The 14234-nt window shown below is 35.0% G+C and overlaps 1 protein-coding gene across 1 annotated transcript; it reads left to right on the forward strand.

Moving 5' to 3' along the window:
• The first annotated feature begins 12983 nt into the window (after positions 1-12983).
• Positions 12984-13925, forward strand: LOC127546818 (olfactory receptor 6B2-like). Its single transcript, XM_051973758.1, has one exon. The coding sequence runs from the start codon at positions 12984-12986 to the stop codon at positions 13923-13925; it is 942 nt and encodes a 313-aa protein (XP_051829718.1).
• The last annotated feature ends 309 nt before the right edge of the window (positions 13926-14234 follow it).

Genomic DNA, 14234 nt, shown 5'->3' on the forward strand with positions numbered 1-14234 from the left:
ACTCCAACCTTTTACCTTTACTCTTTATGTATCGCCCTGCTTCAGGTGTGTTTCCTGTAAACAACATATTGTAGGATTCTGGCTTTTAATCCAGTCTGCTAACCACTTCCTCTTTATGGAGGAGTTTACCCCATCACATTTATGGTTAGAAATACCAATTCTGTATTACTTGCCATCTTGTTAACCCCTGCTTATGTTTTTCTCCTTTCCTTCCTCCTTACCCCCCTCCCCAGTATTAAACTTGTGAGCACCACTTACTTCTCATAGCCCACCCTTTTTAATATCCCTCCCCCCATCTTAGAGTTCCTCCCCTATCTTACTCCTTTTCCTCACAATTTCTGTATTCCCTTCCACTTAGCTCACTCCTTCCCTTTTCACTTTTCTCCTCCCACTTTTCAATGAGGTGGAAAAAGTTTCACCATAAATCAAATATGTCTAATATTTTTCTCTTTAAGCCAATTCTGATGAGAATATAGTACACACTATGTTCATCACCCTTCATTCTTTCTCTCAGATATAATAGGTTTCCTTTGCCTCTTCATGAGATGTAGTACCCCCACTTTACCCTTTTCCCAGTACAATTTCCTTTCCACTTCTAGTTTCTAAAACAAAGTATACATGTGTTCTTTATATAGCTTTATAGCAGAAATATAGTTCCCAAAATTTCTTTTTACCTTTTTAAGGTTCTCTTGAGTCTTATATTTGTAGATCAAACTTCTTGTTTAGTTCTTGTTTTTTTTCCATCAGAAATAGATGAAATTCACTTATTTCATTGAATGCCCATCTTCTTCCCTGGGAAAAAATGCTCATTTTGGCTGGGTAAGTTATTTTTGGCTGCATATCAAGTTCCTTAGCCTTTTGGAATATCAGATTTCAGACCCTTTGATCCTCTAATGTGGATGCTGCTAGGTCCTGAGTAATCCTTATTGTGGCTCTTCTATATTTGAGTTGATTTTTTTCTAGCAGCTTGAAATATTTTTTCCTTGGTCTGAGTGTTCTGGAATTTAGCCACTATAGTTCTTGGAGTTTTGATTTTAGGGTCCCTTTCAGTAAGTGATTGATGAATTCTTTCAATGTTTGTTTTACTCCCTGTTTCTATAACATCTGAGCAATTCTCTTTGATAATTTCCTGGAAATAGTGTCCAGGATTCTTTTTCTCATCATTTTTCAGGAAGTCCAATAATTCTCGGATTATTTCTCCTAGATCTATTTTCCAGGTATATTGTTTTCCCAAGAAGGTATTTGACATTTTTTTTCCATTGTTTCATTTTTTTGGTTTTGCTTGACTAATTCTTGATGTCTCCTTAAGTCATTCAATTCCATTTGTTCAATTCAGATTTTTAACGAATTATTTTCTTCACTCACTTTTTAAATATCTTTTTCTAATAGTCCAATTGAGTTTTTAAGTGAGTTGTTTTGTTCTATGGAATTTTTTCCCATTTCACCAATCTTATTTTTTAGAGAGCTATTTTCTTTTTCCAATTCACTAATTCTGTTTTCCTTGGAGTTGTTTACCTTTTCCAATTCAGTGATTCTGTTTTCAAGGATTTGTTTCTCTATCCACTATATCTTTAAATGAGTGGGATGACTTATCCAGATCCTCTTGCCAAGCTTCCCTTTCCTTTTCCAATTTTTCTTCTAGCTCTCTTGTGAGAGCCTTTTTCATTTCTTCTATTGTTGAGGACTAGATCATATGCCCTTTTGGGGATTCATCTGGAGACAGTCTGTTTTTAGTCTCCTCAGGGTTTAACTGCTCTCTATCCAAATAAAAGCTTTCAATAGTTAGAGCCTGTTTTAATTTTTTGCTCATTTTATCAAAGAAGAATCAAAGAAAACAAACTAACAACCAAAAAAAAAAAAAAACTCAGTCTGTTTTGTTTTGTTTTGTTTGTGGGGGGAGGGGGAGGGTGCTGGGTGGTATTCCCGAGCTTCCTCTACAGACTGTTGGGGGCAGCAGTGAGGCACTAGCAGGACAGCAATGATTGTGATGTGTCTGCACTCAACTCTGAGACTCTGAAAGCATGCCAAAACACTCAGGTTGGGTGTGGCCAGGTCCCAAGACACTCTAGCTTTCCAGGGTTATAGTTTTCACCCCCTGTGCTTATAGCTTCTCTGCTGATCCACCATCTTGCTGCCAGGGCAAAACAGCCACCCTGTGGCAAAGTTATCCCCACGGAAACGGCTGAGATCACACTCCTCCCCCCTCTCACTGCCTGCCTGCCTTCAGTCTGTGCCCAATCTAACAGTCCCCACCTGGGAGCAAAAACAGACCTTTTCAGGCAAATTTCGAGGATATCTTCTGTTTGTAATTATTTGTGGGGGGGAGGGGGGTTTCAGTTAAGCACTAATTCCAAGGCTTGTCATGAAATAAATTATTCTGAGAGCAAAGACGGTGCTTAAATCAATGTGTGTGTCCTCTCTGCCATCTTGGCTGGAACCCTACTCCATTTCTTAAAAACATATCTATTTCCAACAATATCAACCAACAAATAATGCTGATACTTGAATGTCAAATACTTGCCCTTAGAGTAGCAACGATCATCTCTCTACTTTCATGCCAATCCTTCCAACTGATTCCTAGCTCTTTAAATGTCTTCCAAGTGTTCAAATATATTTTATAATGAAGTCTCCCTAATATTATCCTAGGCAAAAAGCAATGACCAGTGGATACATTCTGAAGGTATTTATTCCAGTAATAAATACCAACAACTCAAACATCATCTTCTGCCTTTGATTAGTCAGTTGCTAACTATGTCAAATTGTTAACCTTCAATCCATTAGCAATGGTAGTCTAAAGGATCACAAAGCAATATGATCAAAATTTTATGTAATAAACATAATATTTTTCCTTATTCAGCCTCTCAAAGTGAGGACATAACTTCATTGCCAACAAGAAGCGACTCAGCTCACTCCTGGCTTCACAGAAGATCTTAGTTATTCAGTTCAATTCAGTTCAACAAACATTTATTAATCACTTACTATGTGTACTGTTCTAGGGATGCAAAGATAAAAACAAAATAGTCCTTGTCCTCAAGGGGATCATATTCTACTAGGGAAGATAGGACATCTACCCAAAAAAATTAAATACAAAGTATATTCAAAGTAACATACTATCATACTGCCTGCCTTATCATATCCTTCTCATCACAGTGATTCTGAACCTCAAGCAGAAACCATTCAGACTCCATTCCCCACTCCCCACTGCCTAATCCCTTATTTTCATTTGCCTCAACCAAACCTTCACAATATCCCACTCTAAGGCTACCCAATTCAACCATTAAAAGCTCTAGGATACTTAGTCTAACATCTTAAAAAATAATAAAAATAACTTTCTTTCACCTTAAATGTTTTCCTCCACTTAGTCTTCTTCTGGATCTTGCCAAGATGTCTCCTTCCTAATAATCCAGCCTTCCAGGCTGACCTTTCTAGCAATGAAGTTCATTCATTCCCTCTGAATTTCTGGCTGAAATATGGTAGTTGTAATACTTTTTGCTTCCCATTGTCATTGACAGGCTTTCTCTCTACCACCATCAAAAGGTAACCTTGCTTCCTTTGAAATTCACTCAACCCATAATGATCTTCTATCCCATTCCATCCTGTCTTCTCCTGCATGGTGCTACGTCTATCATTTCACTCATTTTTTTTTAATCTCTTTTTGCCTGCTGGTGTTTTCCTCACATATCTTAAAAATATATACTCAGAAAAATCTCTTCATACATCCTTCCCCAATAGCTATCATCCAAATCACTATTCTTACTTTTATGAACAAATTCCTTGAAGAGGCTGTCTACAATTGATGTCTCCAGCTCCTTTCCTTTCACAATCTTTTTAACTTTCTACTATCTGGCTTCTGACTTCATCATTCAACTGAAACTACTCTCTCCAAAGTAACCAATAATGTCTTAATTGCTAAACCTTTTGGCCTTTTTTAGTCACCATTCTTCTTGACCTCTCTACAAACTTTAACATTGTCAATTACCCTTTTCCCTTTGATACCCTCTTGTCTCTAATTCCATGACACTACTCTATGCTGATGTTGCTTGTCTCACCCTCTTCTGGCATCTCCCCTAGTTACATCTAATAAAGATGACTGTCTCCAGTAGTTCTTTCTGGGCTTTTATGTCTTAACTATTCTCTATGCTATTTCACTTGGTGATCTCATCATCTCTCATTAATTAAATTATCATTCCTATGTTGATGATTCTTAAATCAATTTAGTTAGCCCTGACTTCTCTGCTGACTCCCAATATCACATCTCCAACTGCCTATTAGACATCTCAAACGGGATGCCCCAGGAATAACATAAACTCAAATGTCCATAATTAAACTCATTATCTTTCTCCAAAACTCTCTCCTGTTGTAAACTTCCCTAATACTGTCAAGAGAACTATCATCCTCTCAGTCATCCAGTCTCAAATACCCATGTGTCATTACCAACTTCTCACTCTCTTATTCTAATATCCAATATGTTTCCAAGTGCTGTCAATTTTATCTTTGCAATATCTCTCACATATACTCTCTTTTCTTCTCTGATACTATTACCACCCTGTGCATGCCCTCATCATCTCAAATCTGGATTATTTCCATTGCTAGTTGTTCTCATTGTGTCAAGCCTCCTTACACTTCATCATTTTCTCACCTGGCAAATTTATCTGGGCTTCTTATAGTTCAGAGCCAACCATGTCACACACTCTGATTAATATATTCCAGTGGTTCCCAATTATGTTCCAAATCCAATTTTTAAAATCCTCTGTTTGGCATTTAAAGCCCTTAATAACCTGCCTCCTCCCACTTTTCCGGTCTTCTTACCCCTTACTCTACCTTTCCCACCATGATCCAGTGATCAGACATGGGTCTCCTTGCTGTTCCTGGCACAAGGTATTTTCTATAGACCCCAGGCATTATCACTGACTTGGCCCCCATATCTTGAAAACTTTTCCTCTGACTTTGCTGGCTTATTCTAATCTCCCTCTCAAATCCTATCTTTTACACAAATCCTTTCTCAGTCCCCCTTAATATTAGTGTCTTTCCTGGATTGACTCCAATTTATTCTGCTTTTTTTTTTGGGAAACTGATTATTTTCATGTTGTCTCCCTTTAAACTGTGAGCTTCTTGAGAGCAGGGGATATGTATCTTAACTTTGTGTCCCCATTGTTTAGCATGGTGTCTTGACATTTTCCCTCTGGCCATTCAAGAAAATGCAGAAATAGTACTAACAGAATATGGTTCTTTCCTTTCATGAAATGGTGCTGGCCTAGAGGCTGAATAGAAACAAGACTCAACAGGGATAGAATAACCCATGTGGATTTGATTGGAATGGAGACACTGGGATAGTCAGACTAGCCGTTGGATCTACAAGTAGAAATTCCTAAATATCCTGCTGAGACGGCCTTCAAGCCAACATAATGTCTTCCTCCAAGCTCCAGAGACTTTTAATGGAATAACCTGACCTGAGCCATAACATTTCTGTTTTAATTGTCAGCTTGGCATGGTCACATCTAAGCAGCTTGGGGAATTGGGCCTTAGAGTCCCCAGACTCCAAAAGCATCTTCTTTAGCAATGGCTAAAACTAATTGGCCAAATTTGCCAAACTGTTGTTGTTTCCGTAATTGAAATCTAGGGGTCATCTTGGGCTACATCATACTATCTGTCAGGGATCTATCTGTAAAAGATAATCAAACACTTAAGAAGCAAGCAAAATCAGATAGCTTTCCAGGGATCAGGCAGAGTCATATTTCAACATGAGTCAGGGGTAAACAGAGGAGCACTGGATGTAATAAGAGGATTTTACAACCAAAGTCATACAGTTGCCCACAGGTAAGATCTGATTCTGTTCTCCTAGCATTATTCTCTAATATTACCAAACTCTTCCCTTTAACATTCAAAATCGTGGGAAAAATATTTCACTGAAACCTTTTGTTGGACCAATGACTGACAAATTCTGTGACTATATGGCTAGTCCAAAATCTTTGTTATCTATTTCTTGTATCCTTGAATAGTATATATGCCCACCCTGAATAACCAGACTCACTAGTGTCACCAGGTCACTGGTGACATGGGGAGTAGATTATTAGATAGAAAAATAGATAGATAGATAGATAGATAGATAGATAGATAGACAGATAGATAGCAAGTGTTTATATATAACCTATGAAATGTATATTTATGATTAAATATGTTATGCTTAAATTTGTATTCAATTTCAAATATATTTATACTTAAATTTAAAAACATATTTAAATAAATATTTTATATTTAATTTTAAGTATATTTATGTTTAAATAAATATGTATTTATGCTTAAGTACATTTGTTTCTATTTAATTTTAAATATATATATTTATTTTAAAATATATTTATAATCAAATAAATATATATTTATTCTGGTATACAGGCAGTCTGCAATAAATATATTACATGGAAGATGTTTATACTAAAAGACAGAGAAACAATAGGCAGATGGCACAGTTTTCACTTTCTAACCCTATGGCCTTTGTTTTTTTTTTCCTTCAGGCTAATCTAAGTCCCTTGAACAATTTCATGTTCAATAAATTTAGTCTAAATCAATTCAACAAGAATTTATCAGTACCTAATCTATGAAAGGCACTATGCTAGGCAATGAAAATATAAAAGCAAAAATAATAAATAATCCCTGCTTCAAAAGTTCATATTTTAGTAAGATATCAATTATGTAATGAGATAAATAAATACAGGACAATTTGAGGAGAGAGAGAAAGTAATTTTTTTTTGGTAGCAGAGGAGGACATAATCAGTACCTTGAAGTAAATTAGGAATTCTAAGAGGTGGTGAGGAGGAAGGAGGCATTCCAAAAATGAGACACAGCCTATAGAAAGTTGTAGGTGCCAGGGATGGAAGCTCAAGTTTGGGTGGTTATGAGGTTGAAATGCAAAGTAGAGAAAGAAGAATGATAATAAGTGTATGAAGAAAGGATGGAATCAGACTAATAGATGGCACTGAATGAATTTTGTCCTAGAAATAATAGGGAGTGATTCAAGACTCTTGAACAAAATAGTGACATGGTTATAACTCTCCTTGAGGAAAATTATTGTATACGTTTATTAGGCTGTTAAGTTGCAAAACGAAAAGGCAAGGATAAGTGAGACAAATTGTAAATTTTTTGCAATACATTAGGTGAAAGATGATAGATGGATGAAACAAGGAGTTGCAAAAATAAGGGAAAATATAGGAGATATTGTGGATGAGTAAGATTTAGCAAATAACTGATACTGGAGTCTAAGGAAGAAGGAAGAGTTGACAATGATTTCAGTATTTCCAACTTAGATTACCAGAAGAATGATGGTATTTTCAACAAGAACAGGGAAGCCTAGAGAAATGCTTTTATAACTTGGAGGCTTTAGCTGAAATAGACACTCTGGATAATGTCTGTATCAGACAAACATCAGGTTTCTAATTTTTCTTCACTAAATAAATAACCAGGATCCACAGATCATGGGAAGAACCATGAGGTCCTAACCTCATTTTACCAGTGAAAAAACTAAGATGCAGAGAAGTAACAGAGGTGACATTTATGGTCTTCCAAAGCTTTTCCTTCTGTATTGACCACCCTCCATTCATGTCATGCAAGCTAAAATTATGGTATTTATAGAAAAAACTCTTAAGAATTTTAAAATTCATGACAATTTATGACATTGGAGACACTGGCATAGGACTGTCCAGGATGGAATGCCCTCATCAAAAAAAGGTGCTGAGCTCTATGAACAAGGCAGAATTGGATCAACCCAAAATAAATGCAAAATGTGCAAGCTACCCCAAATGTTCATATGAACTATGTATGTCCAACCTGTGCCAGAGCATTCTGAGTTTGTATTAATCTGATCAGCCAGTCAAACACACTGTGACTAGACTCTAACATAGTGATGTCACTTTGGTCCTCTGACAATGAAGGACAACAACCACAACCAATTAACCAAGAAATAACCTTAATTTGCTTCTTAAAAGGCCCCTTGGGCTTTAGAGGGATAAAATTAAGGAGGCTTCTAGGACTGTAAGGGAAGGAATAGACACTTAATTTTCCCAGTCATTTTCATGTTGATTACAAGGAGGGAAAAGGGAGGACTCTAAATTAGATTGGAAAATGGAAAGCAGAAAAATCCTGGAATTAATATTGTAAAGGGAAAGGAGGATCTGTTTGGAAGACTCCAGGAAAGAGGAAAATGACAGAGATTCAGTAGAGAAAAACAAATTAGTTCAGTATTACATCCCCATATCCTTTCCTCCTCTCCCTATTAACTCTTCAATCCCTCTTTCTCCATCCTCCCAGTGATTGGCTTTCTTTTTCACTACCCTTCAACTCCTCTTTCACCATCCTTCTCTTTCTCTTTATCACTCCTTTTCAGTCTTTCTTCTTTCCTTTGATCTTTCCCTTCTTCCTTTCTTCCACCCCACTCTCCCTCCTTAGTTTGATTATTCCTTCCCTTCTTTTCTTTCTTCCTCTTGTTCCCCCGTTTAGTATTATTTAATTCCATTTCATTCAACAAACAAATATCAAACTTCTATAATCTAAGCACAGCATCAAAGACAAAAAATAATGATATGGTACTTGTTCTCAAGGAACTTATATTTTACTGAGGAACTTTTCTTTCCTAATATTACCTCTCTACTTTCCTATTCTCGGAGGAGCTCTTACTCTCTTACAGTTAAATAGCAACTACCTATCTGAAGTCTTTCTGAAATAAAGTCAGATTGCAGTATGAAGAGAAACATGGATTAAGTGTGTATTATATGTAAGGCATTATAGTAAGTATCAGGGGCACAAAGATAGATAAAAGACTAATCTAAAAAAACTTAAAATTCAATCCAGAGAGGGAAAGAATTACAACATAGTAAATCACTTAATTTGTAGTCAAAGGACCTGAGTTTAAATCTAAGTTCTGTTACTTATTACCCACATTACTTCAGACAAATCATTTAATCTTTCTGGGCCATGGTTTCTTCATCTGCAAAGGTCCCTCCCAACTCTACATCTATGATCCTAAGCATTTTGGTTGATTAGAGATTTTGTTCTTACTTAACATAGAAGGATTGACTGGGAGAGAACGATTCTAATTTGGAAAAGGATGAGTATATGTTTAGCTTTTACCAACAAGACCACTACTTCTCCCATTTTGAGTGAAAGGAAAGAGGAAAGAATAGTTGGCAATAATCTTTAAAATTTGAAATTTGTCATGTAGAATTCTACATAGCTTGACATAAGGAGTGACTTCCTATTTTGGCCTGTCATCTCAAGGGGTTATAAATTCCTCAGGAGATTTTCAAAGCAGAAACTAGATAAACATGTCAAAATTTATGTAAAGAGGGATCATGGACAGTTAGATGCAGATCAAGCTTAATTAAGTTTTTTAACCTTTCAAGTAGGGTAAGTGAATTTCTTATTCATCCTGAGTTCCAATTACAAAACCTTTCAATAGATTAATTCTCCTTTCCTATCTACTTTATTAGAAATTCATTCAATTTTCCACAGTTACACACACTTGAACAAATGATTCAGGTAATTCCACTGCCACTAATCAATCAATGACCAGAACAAAATTCATAATTTTTTTTGTCATTTTAAGACTAATTATATTTCTGTTTCAGCCAAAGTACTGTCCTCAAATTAAAGTAAAAGTCATTTGATGTTCAGGAATGAATAGAAATATGCTTGGAAAATTCACAACACAGTTTAAACATTAAACTCATGTTTCATCACAGGGTCCTAAGCTTACCTAAAGTTTTGCTTATTTGAAGCATAAAATCTTATTCAAACTGAGTCAACTGTGATGACAAAAATACACTCATGTCTTCCTTTGCAAAATAAATTCCTGTAAATTTTCATTCTGCTGTTCTTCCTACCTAGAACTCTTTCTTGCTGTATCCAGAGGGTGAAAATCTCAGCTTTTGTATGCAGCTGGTAATTCAGTAAAGTTCTGGATCTGGAGTCAGAAAGACCCAATTTAAAATCTAGCCTCAGATATTTACTTTGCATGAGTTTGGCAAGTTACTTCACTTCTGTCTGCCTCAATTTCTTCATCTGAAAAATGGGAGGGGTAGTATTAGCACCTATTGATAGTTTTATTTCAATTGTGTCACTTTTAATGGTTTTGCAATAAAAGCTTCAAGTCAAATATCTACTTTACATTCTGTAAAAAAAGACCAACTATTGAGTTAATCTAATTTCTTGTCAATTCAATCTTGAATATTATAGAGGGAAATTGGATCAATTATATTGTATCCATTCAACAAGGATTTATTAAGTATCTATTATATGCTGAGCATTATACCAGGTCCTAGGATTCAAAGATTCAAAGAATAAAATGCAAGTTCTTGCCAACAAGGAACTGATATCCAACTAATCACAATCTGAGTTGTGAGGCAAATTTCATAACAGAAAACTAAGGGACTATGCCAAAACTTATCTGTAATAAATGGCATACTAATCAAAAGATCATAAATTATTTAGATCATTGCAATTTAGAGCTGGAAGGGACGTTAAAGATCACATCATATAATGTCCTTGTATTTTGAATGAGGAAACAAACTTAAAGAGATGACTTGTCCTAAATTACTCATATAGAAAGGGTAGAGCCCATATACAAACCTTAGGGTCTCAGATTCCAAATACAGTCTACATTTTAAAAATTGGTACTTATTTCATATGCATTCTTTTCCAAACAATAACTAAGCAAGAATTGATTCTACAACATACCCAACAAGTGATCACCTAGCTTATATTTGAATACCTCCAGGAAGAGTACATTCGTACTACATGCCTCATTGCTTCCTCAAGCATATTCTGATAACTAAAAAGTATTTTTCTACATTAAGCCTAAATGTATTTCTCCATGACTCCTACTTCTTGCTCTTAGTTCTACCTTCAGGGGTGAAGCAAAAAATTAGTCCAAGACTGGTTCCATCTCTACCTAGATAGAGTAACCCCTTTCTTCCACATGCAATCCAGTTCCCAAAAAATGGGCTAGGTGAATAACTGAAATACTTTTGCTCAGTTTCTTGGAATTCTCCATTTATGCATTTTTTGATGCATAAAGAACTTTCAAATTATCACTAACTCTGAAAGTATTCAATCTGTCCAGGAAAAAAATAGCTATAAAAATGACAATTTTATCCAAACTAATTAAAATATTCAATAGCATTCCAATTAAATTATCAAAAATTATTTTATTGAACTAGAAAAACCAATAAAAAATTCATCTGCTAAACAAAAAGACAATTGGTAATTAAACTGTCAATTTCATTAAATAATAAAAATTAAGTATAAAGGAAGGAGGTTTAGTGATACCAGATCTTAAACTGAATTATTGGCCAAAAAATTGAAAGGTACATCATTGGAATAGAGTAGACATACAATTTACAGCAGCAAATATAACAACTATGTATATGACAAATGTAAAGACAAGATTTGGGGATAAAAATTCATTATTTGGTAAAAATTTGGGGGAAAACTGAAAAGTAGTATTGCATAAAATGGGAGTGTATCCATATCTCATACCTTCAAGATAAGGTCAAAATGAAAACATGACCTAGATATAAAGAAAAAATTTTATAAGAAAATTAGAAGAACCTAAAACATATTACTTATATTATTTCTCATATTACTTATAGATAGGTGAACAAGATATAAATGAGCAAAAGATAGAAAGCAAAATTAGATATAAAATGGGTAATTTCAATTCCACTAAATTAAAAATGGGATTGTATAAATAAAACAAATGTATCCAAGATTAAAAGGAAAGCAAAAAATGGGGGAAAATTTATATAGTTTAAATTTATCTTTATAAAGATAAAAGTCTCATATTTAAACTATATTAAGAACTTTGTCAAATCTATAAGAACCCAAATCATTCCCCAATTGATAAATAGAAATAAGAATCGAATAATAATACATATAGTATGTATTGTGCATATATAGATCCATGTATACATATGTGTGTGGAGGTAGACCTATTTATATCTAATGGTAGTCTTCCCTAGAGCCCAGAAAGTAGAGTGGGAGATTGAAAAGAATAAAAAAGAAAAAGAAAGAAATTTACATAATAATTTTGTTTTATATTTGAAAGAAAAAAGAAGTACATAGTAGATTTGCAGTTTCATGTACAATCATCTTTTTATTATGTTATGTTATGGAAATGCTTCTTTTATCAATAAATTAAAAATAAAATATAAAAATATTGATATGAGGAATTCTGCTTACTCAGTATGGACCAGGCCACTTGATTCAAATATTTTTTCAGGCAGGAATTTGCACCTTTTACTATCTCAGATATTTTCTTTAGAGTGACTGGTTTATTTTCGAGATTTGAATTATTTGCTCTTGGAATTCTGTGATCTCTGGGATCCACTGATAGGCAAATTATAATACAGGAATGTCATCTGCTACTAAAAAAAAGAAATCTCTGTATGAGGGAAGTTCTTTCCACTTGATCATATCACCTATATATTTGAACTTTGATAACAAGAACAAAACAGGGGAAGTTTCTCAATGAGCCTCTCTTCTGAGATGTTTTTTGTTTGTTTTGTTTTTTGTTTGTTTTGATTACTTTTTAAACATGCTAAAATATAATTAAATCATATATATATATATATATATATATCCAATATATATCCAATCATATATATATATATATATATATATATATCCAATTATCATGCTGCTCAAGAAAAATCAAATCAAAAAGAAAAAGAAAAAAGAAAAAAAATGCAAGCAAACAACAAAAAGAGTGAAAATGCTATGTTGTGATCCACACTCAGTTCCCACAGCCCTCTGTCTGGGTTTAGATGGTTCTCTTCATCACAAGATCATTGGAACTGGCCCCAAATATCTCATTGTTGAAAAGAGCCATGTTCATCAGAATTGATCTTTATATAATGTTGTTATTGCCATTTAGTACTCTATTTTGTGTACAATGATTTTTATTTTCCAGATCCGTAACCTTCAAGTGAAGCAGAATGAAAGGAAAGAATATCAGCCACATCAGTGAGTTCATTCTCCTAGGCTTCCCCACAACCCCACGGCTCCAGTACCTGCTTTTTCTTCTCTTCCTTTTTGTTTATCTCTTTGTTTTCTTAGAGAACTTCATTATCATCCTTACTGTTTGGGTCAATATCTCCCTTCATAAGCCTATGTATTATTTCTTAGGCAATATGTCATTCCTGGAAGTTTGGTATGTCTCTGACATCATTCCCAAGATGCTGAGTGGTTTTCTCTTTCAGCAAAAAAGCATTTCATTTGTTGGATGCATGATCCAGTTGTACTTCTTCCTTTCTCTTCTCTGCACTGAGTGTGTTCTTCTGGCTTCTATGGCCTATGATCGTTATGTAGCCATCTGTTACCCACTCAGATATGGAGTAATCATGACTACAAGGCTATGTGTAAAGCTGGTGGCTTTTTCCTATGCAACTGCCTTCACCATCTCTGTGATCAAGGTCTACTTTATTTCTCATGCCACATTCTGTGGGTCTAGTGTCATTAATCACTTTTTCTGTGATATCTCCCCTATCCTTAAACTAGCTTGCACAGACTTCTCAACAGCTGAACTTGTAGACTTCATCCTGGGGTTCATCATACTGGTGTTCCCACTCATTTCTACCATGCTGTCATATGGCTACATCTCTTTAACTGTCATTCGGATCCCATCATCCACAGGCCGTTGGAAAGCCTTCTCTACATGTGCTTCTCATCTCATCGTTGTGATCATTTTCTATACAGCCTTGATTTTCATATATGTCCGTCCCCAGGCCATTGATCAAAAGAATTCCAACAAATTGATTTCAGCTCTATACACTATTGTAACTCCAATTGTGAATCCTCTGATCTATTGCCTGAGAAATAAGGAATTCAAGAATTCCCTGAAAAAGACTCTGAGGCTAGCTCATACTCTTGAAAAGTGAACCCTCTACCATCCAGGCCTAAAACATCCCAGGACCTAAACTATGGGTAAATTATCTATAACTATATTTTACAACTACTAGTAGGTGCTTTGGTAGTAGTGCTGGTGATTATAATTTTGTGGTTTTCCAATCATGTCTGACTCTTTGTGACACCATTTGGGGTTTTCTTTGAAAGACACCAGAGTGTGGTGCCCATTTCCTCCTCCAGCTCATTTTACAGATGAGGAAATGAGGTAAATAAGGTTACATGACTTATCAAAGGTCACACAGTTAATAAGTGTTTGAGGCTATATTGTGACATACATATGT

This window comes from Antechinus flavipes, chromosome 2, assembly GCF_016432865.1.
Source record: "Antechinus flavipes isolate AdamAnt ecotype Samford, QLD, Australia chromosome 2, AdamAnt_v2, whole genome shotgun sequence".
Classification (NCBI taxonomy): Eukaryota; Metazoa; Chordata; class Mammalia; order Dasyuromorphia; family Dasyuridae; genus Antechinus; species Antechinus flavipes.

Excerpts from the sequence above, each read along its gene's own strand:
- LOC127546818 (XM_051973758.1), top strand. The coding sequence starts at position 12,984 with ATGAAAGGAAAGAATATCAGCCACATCAGTGAGTTCATTCTCCTAGGC.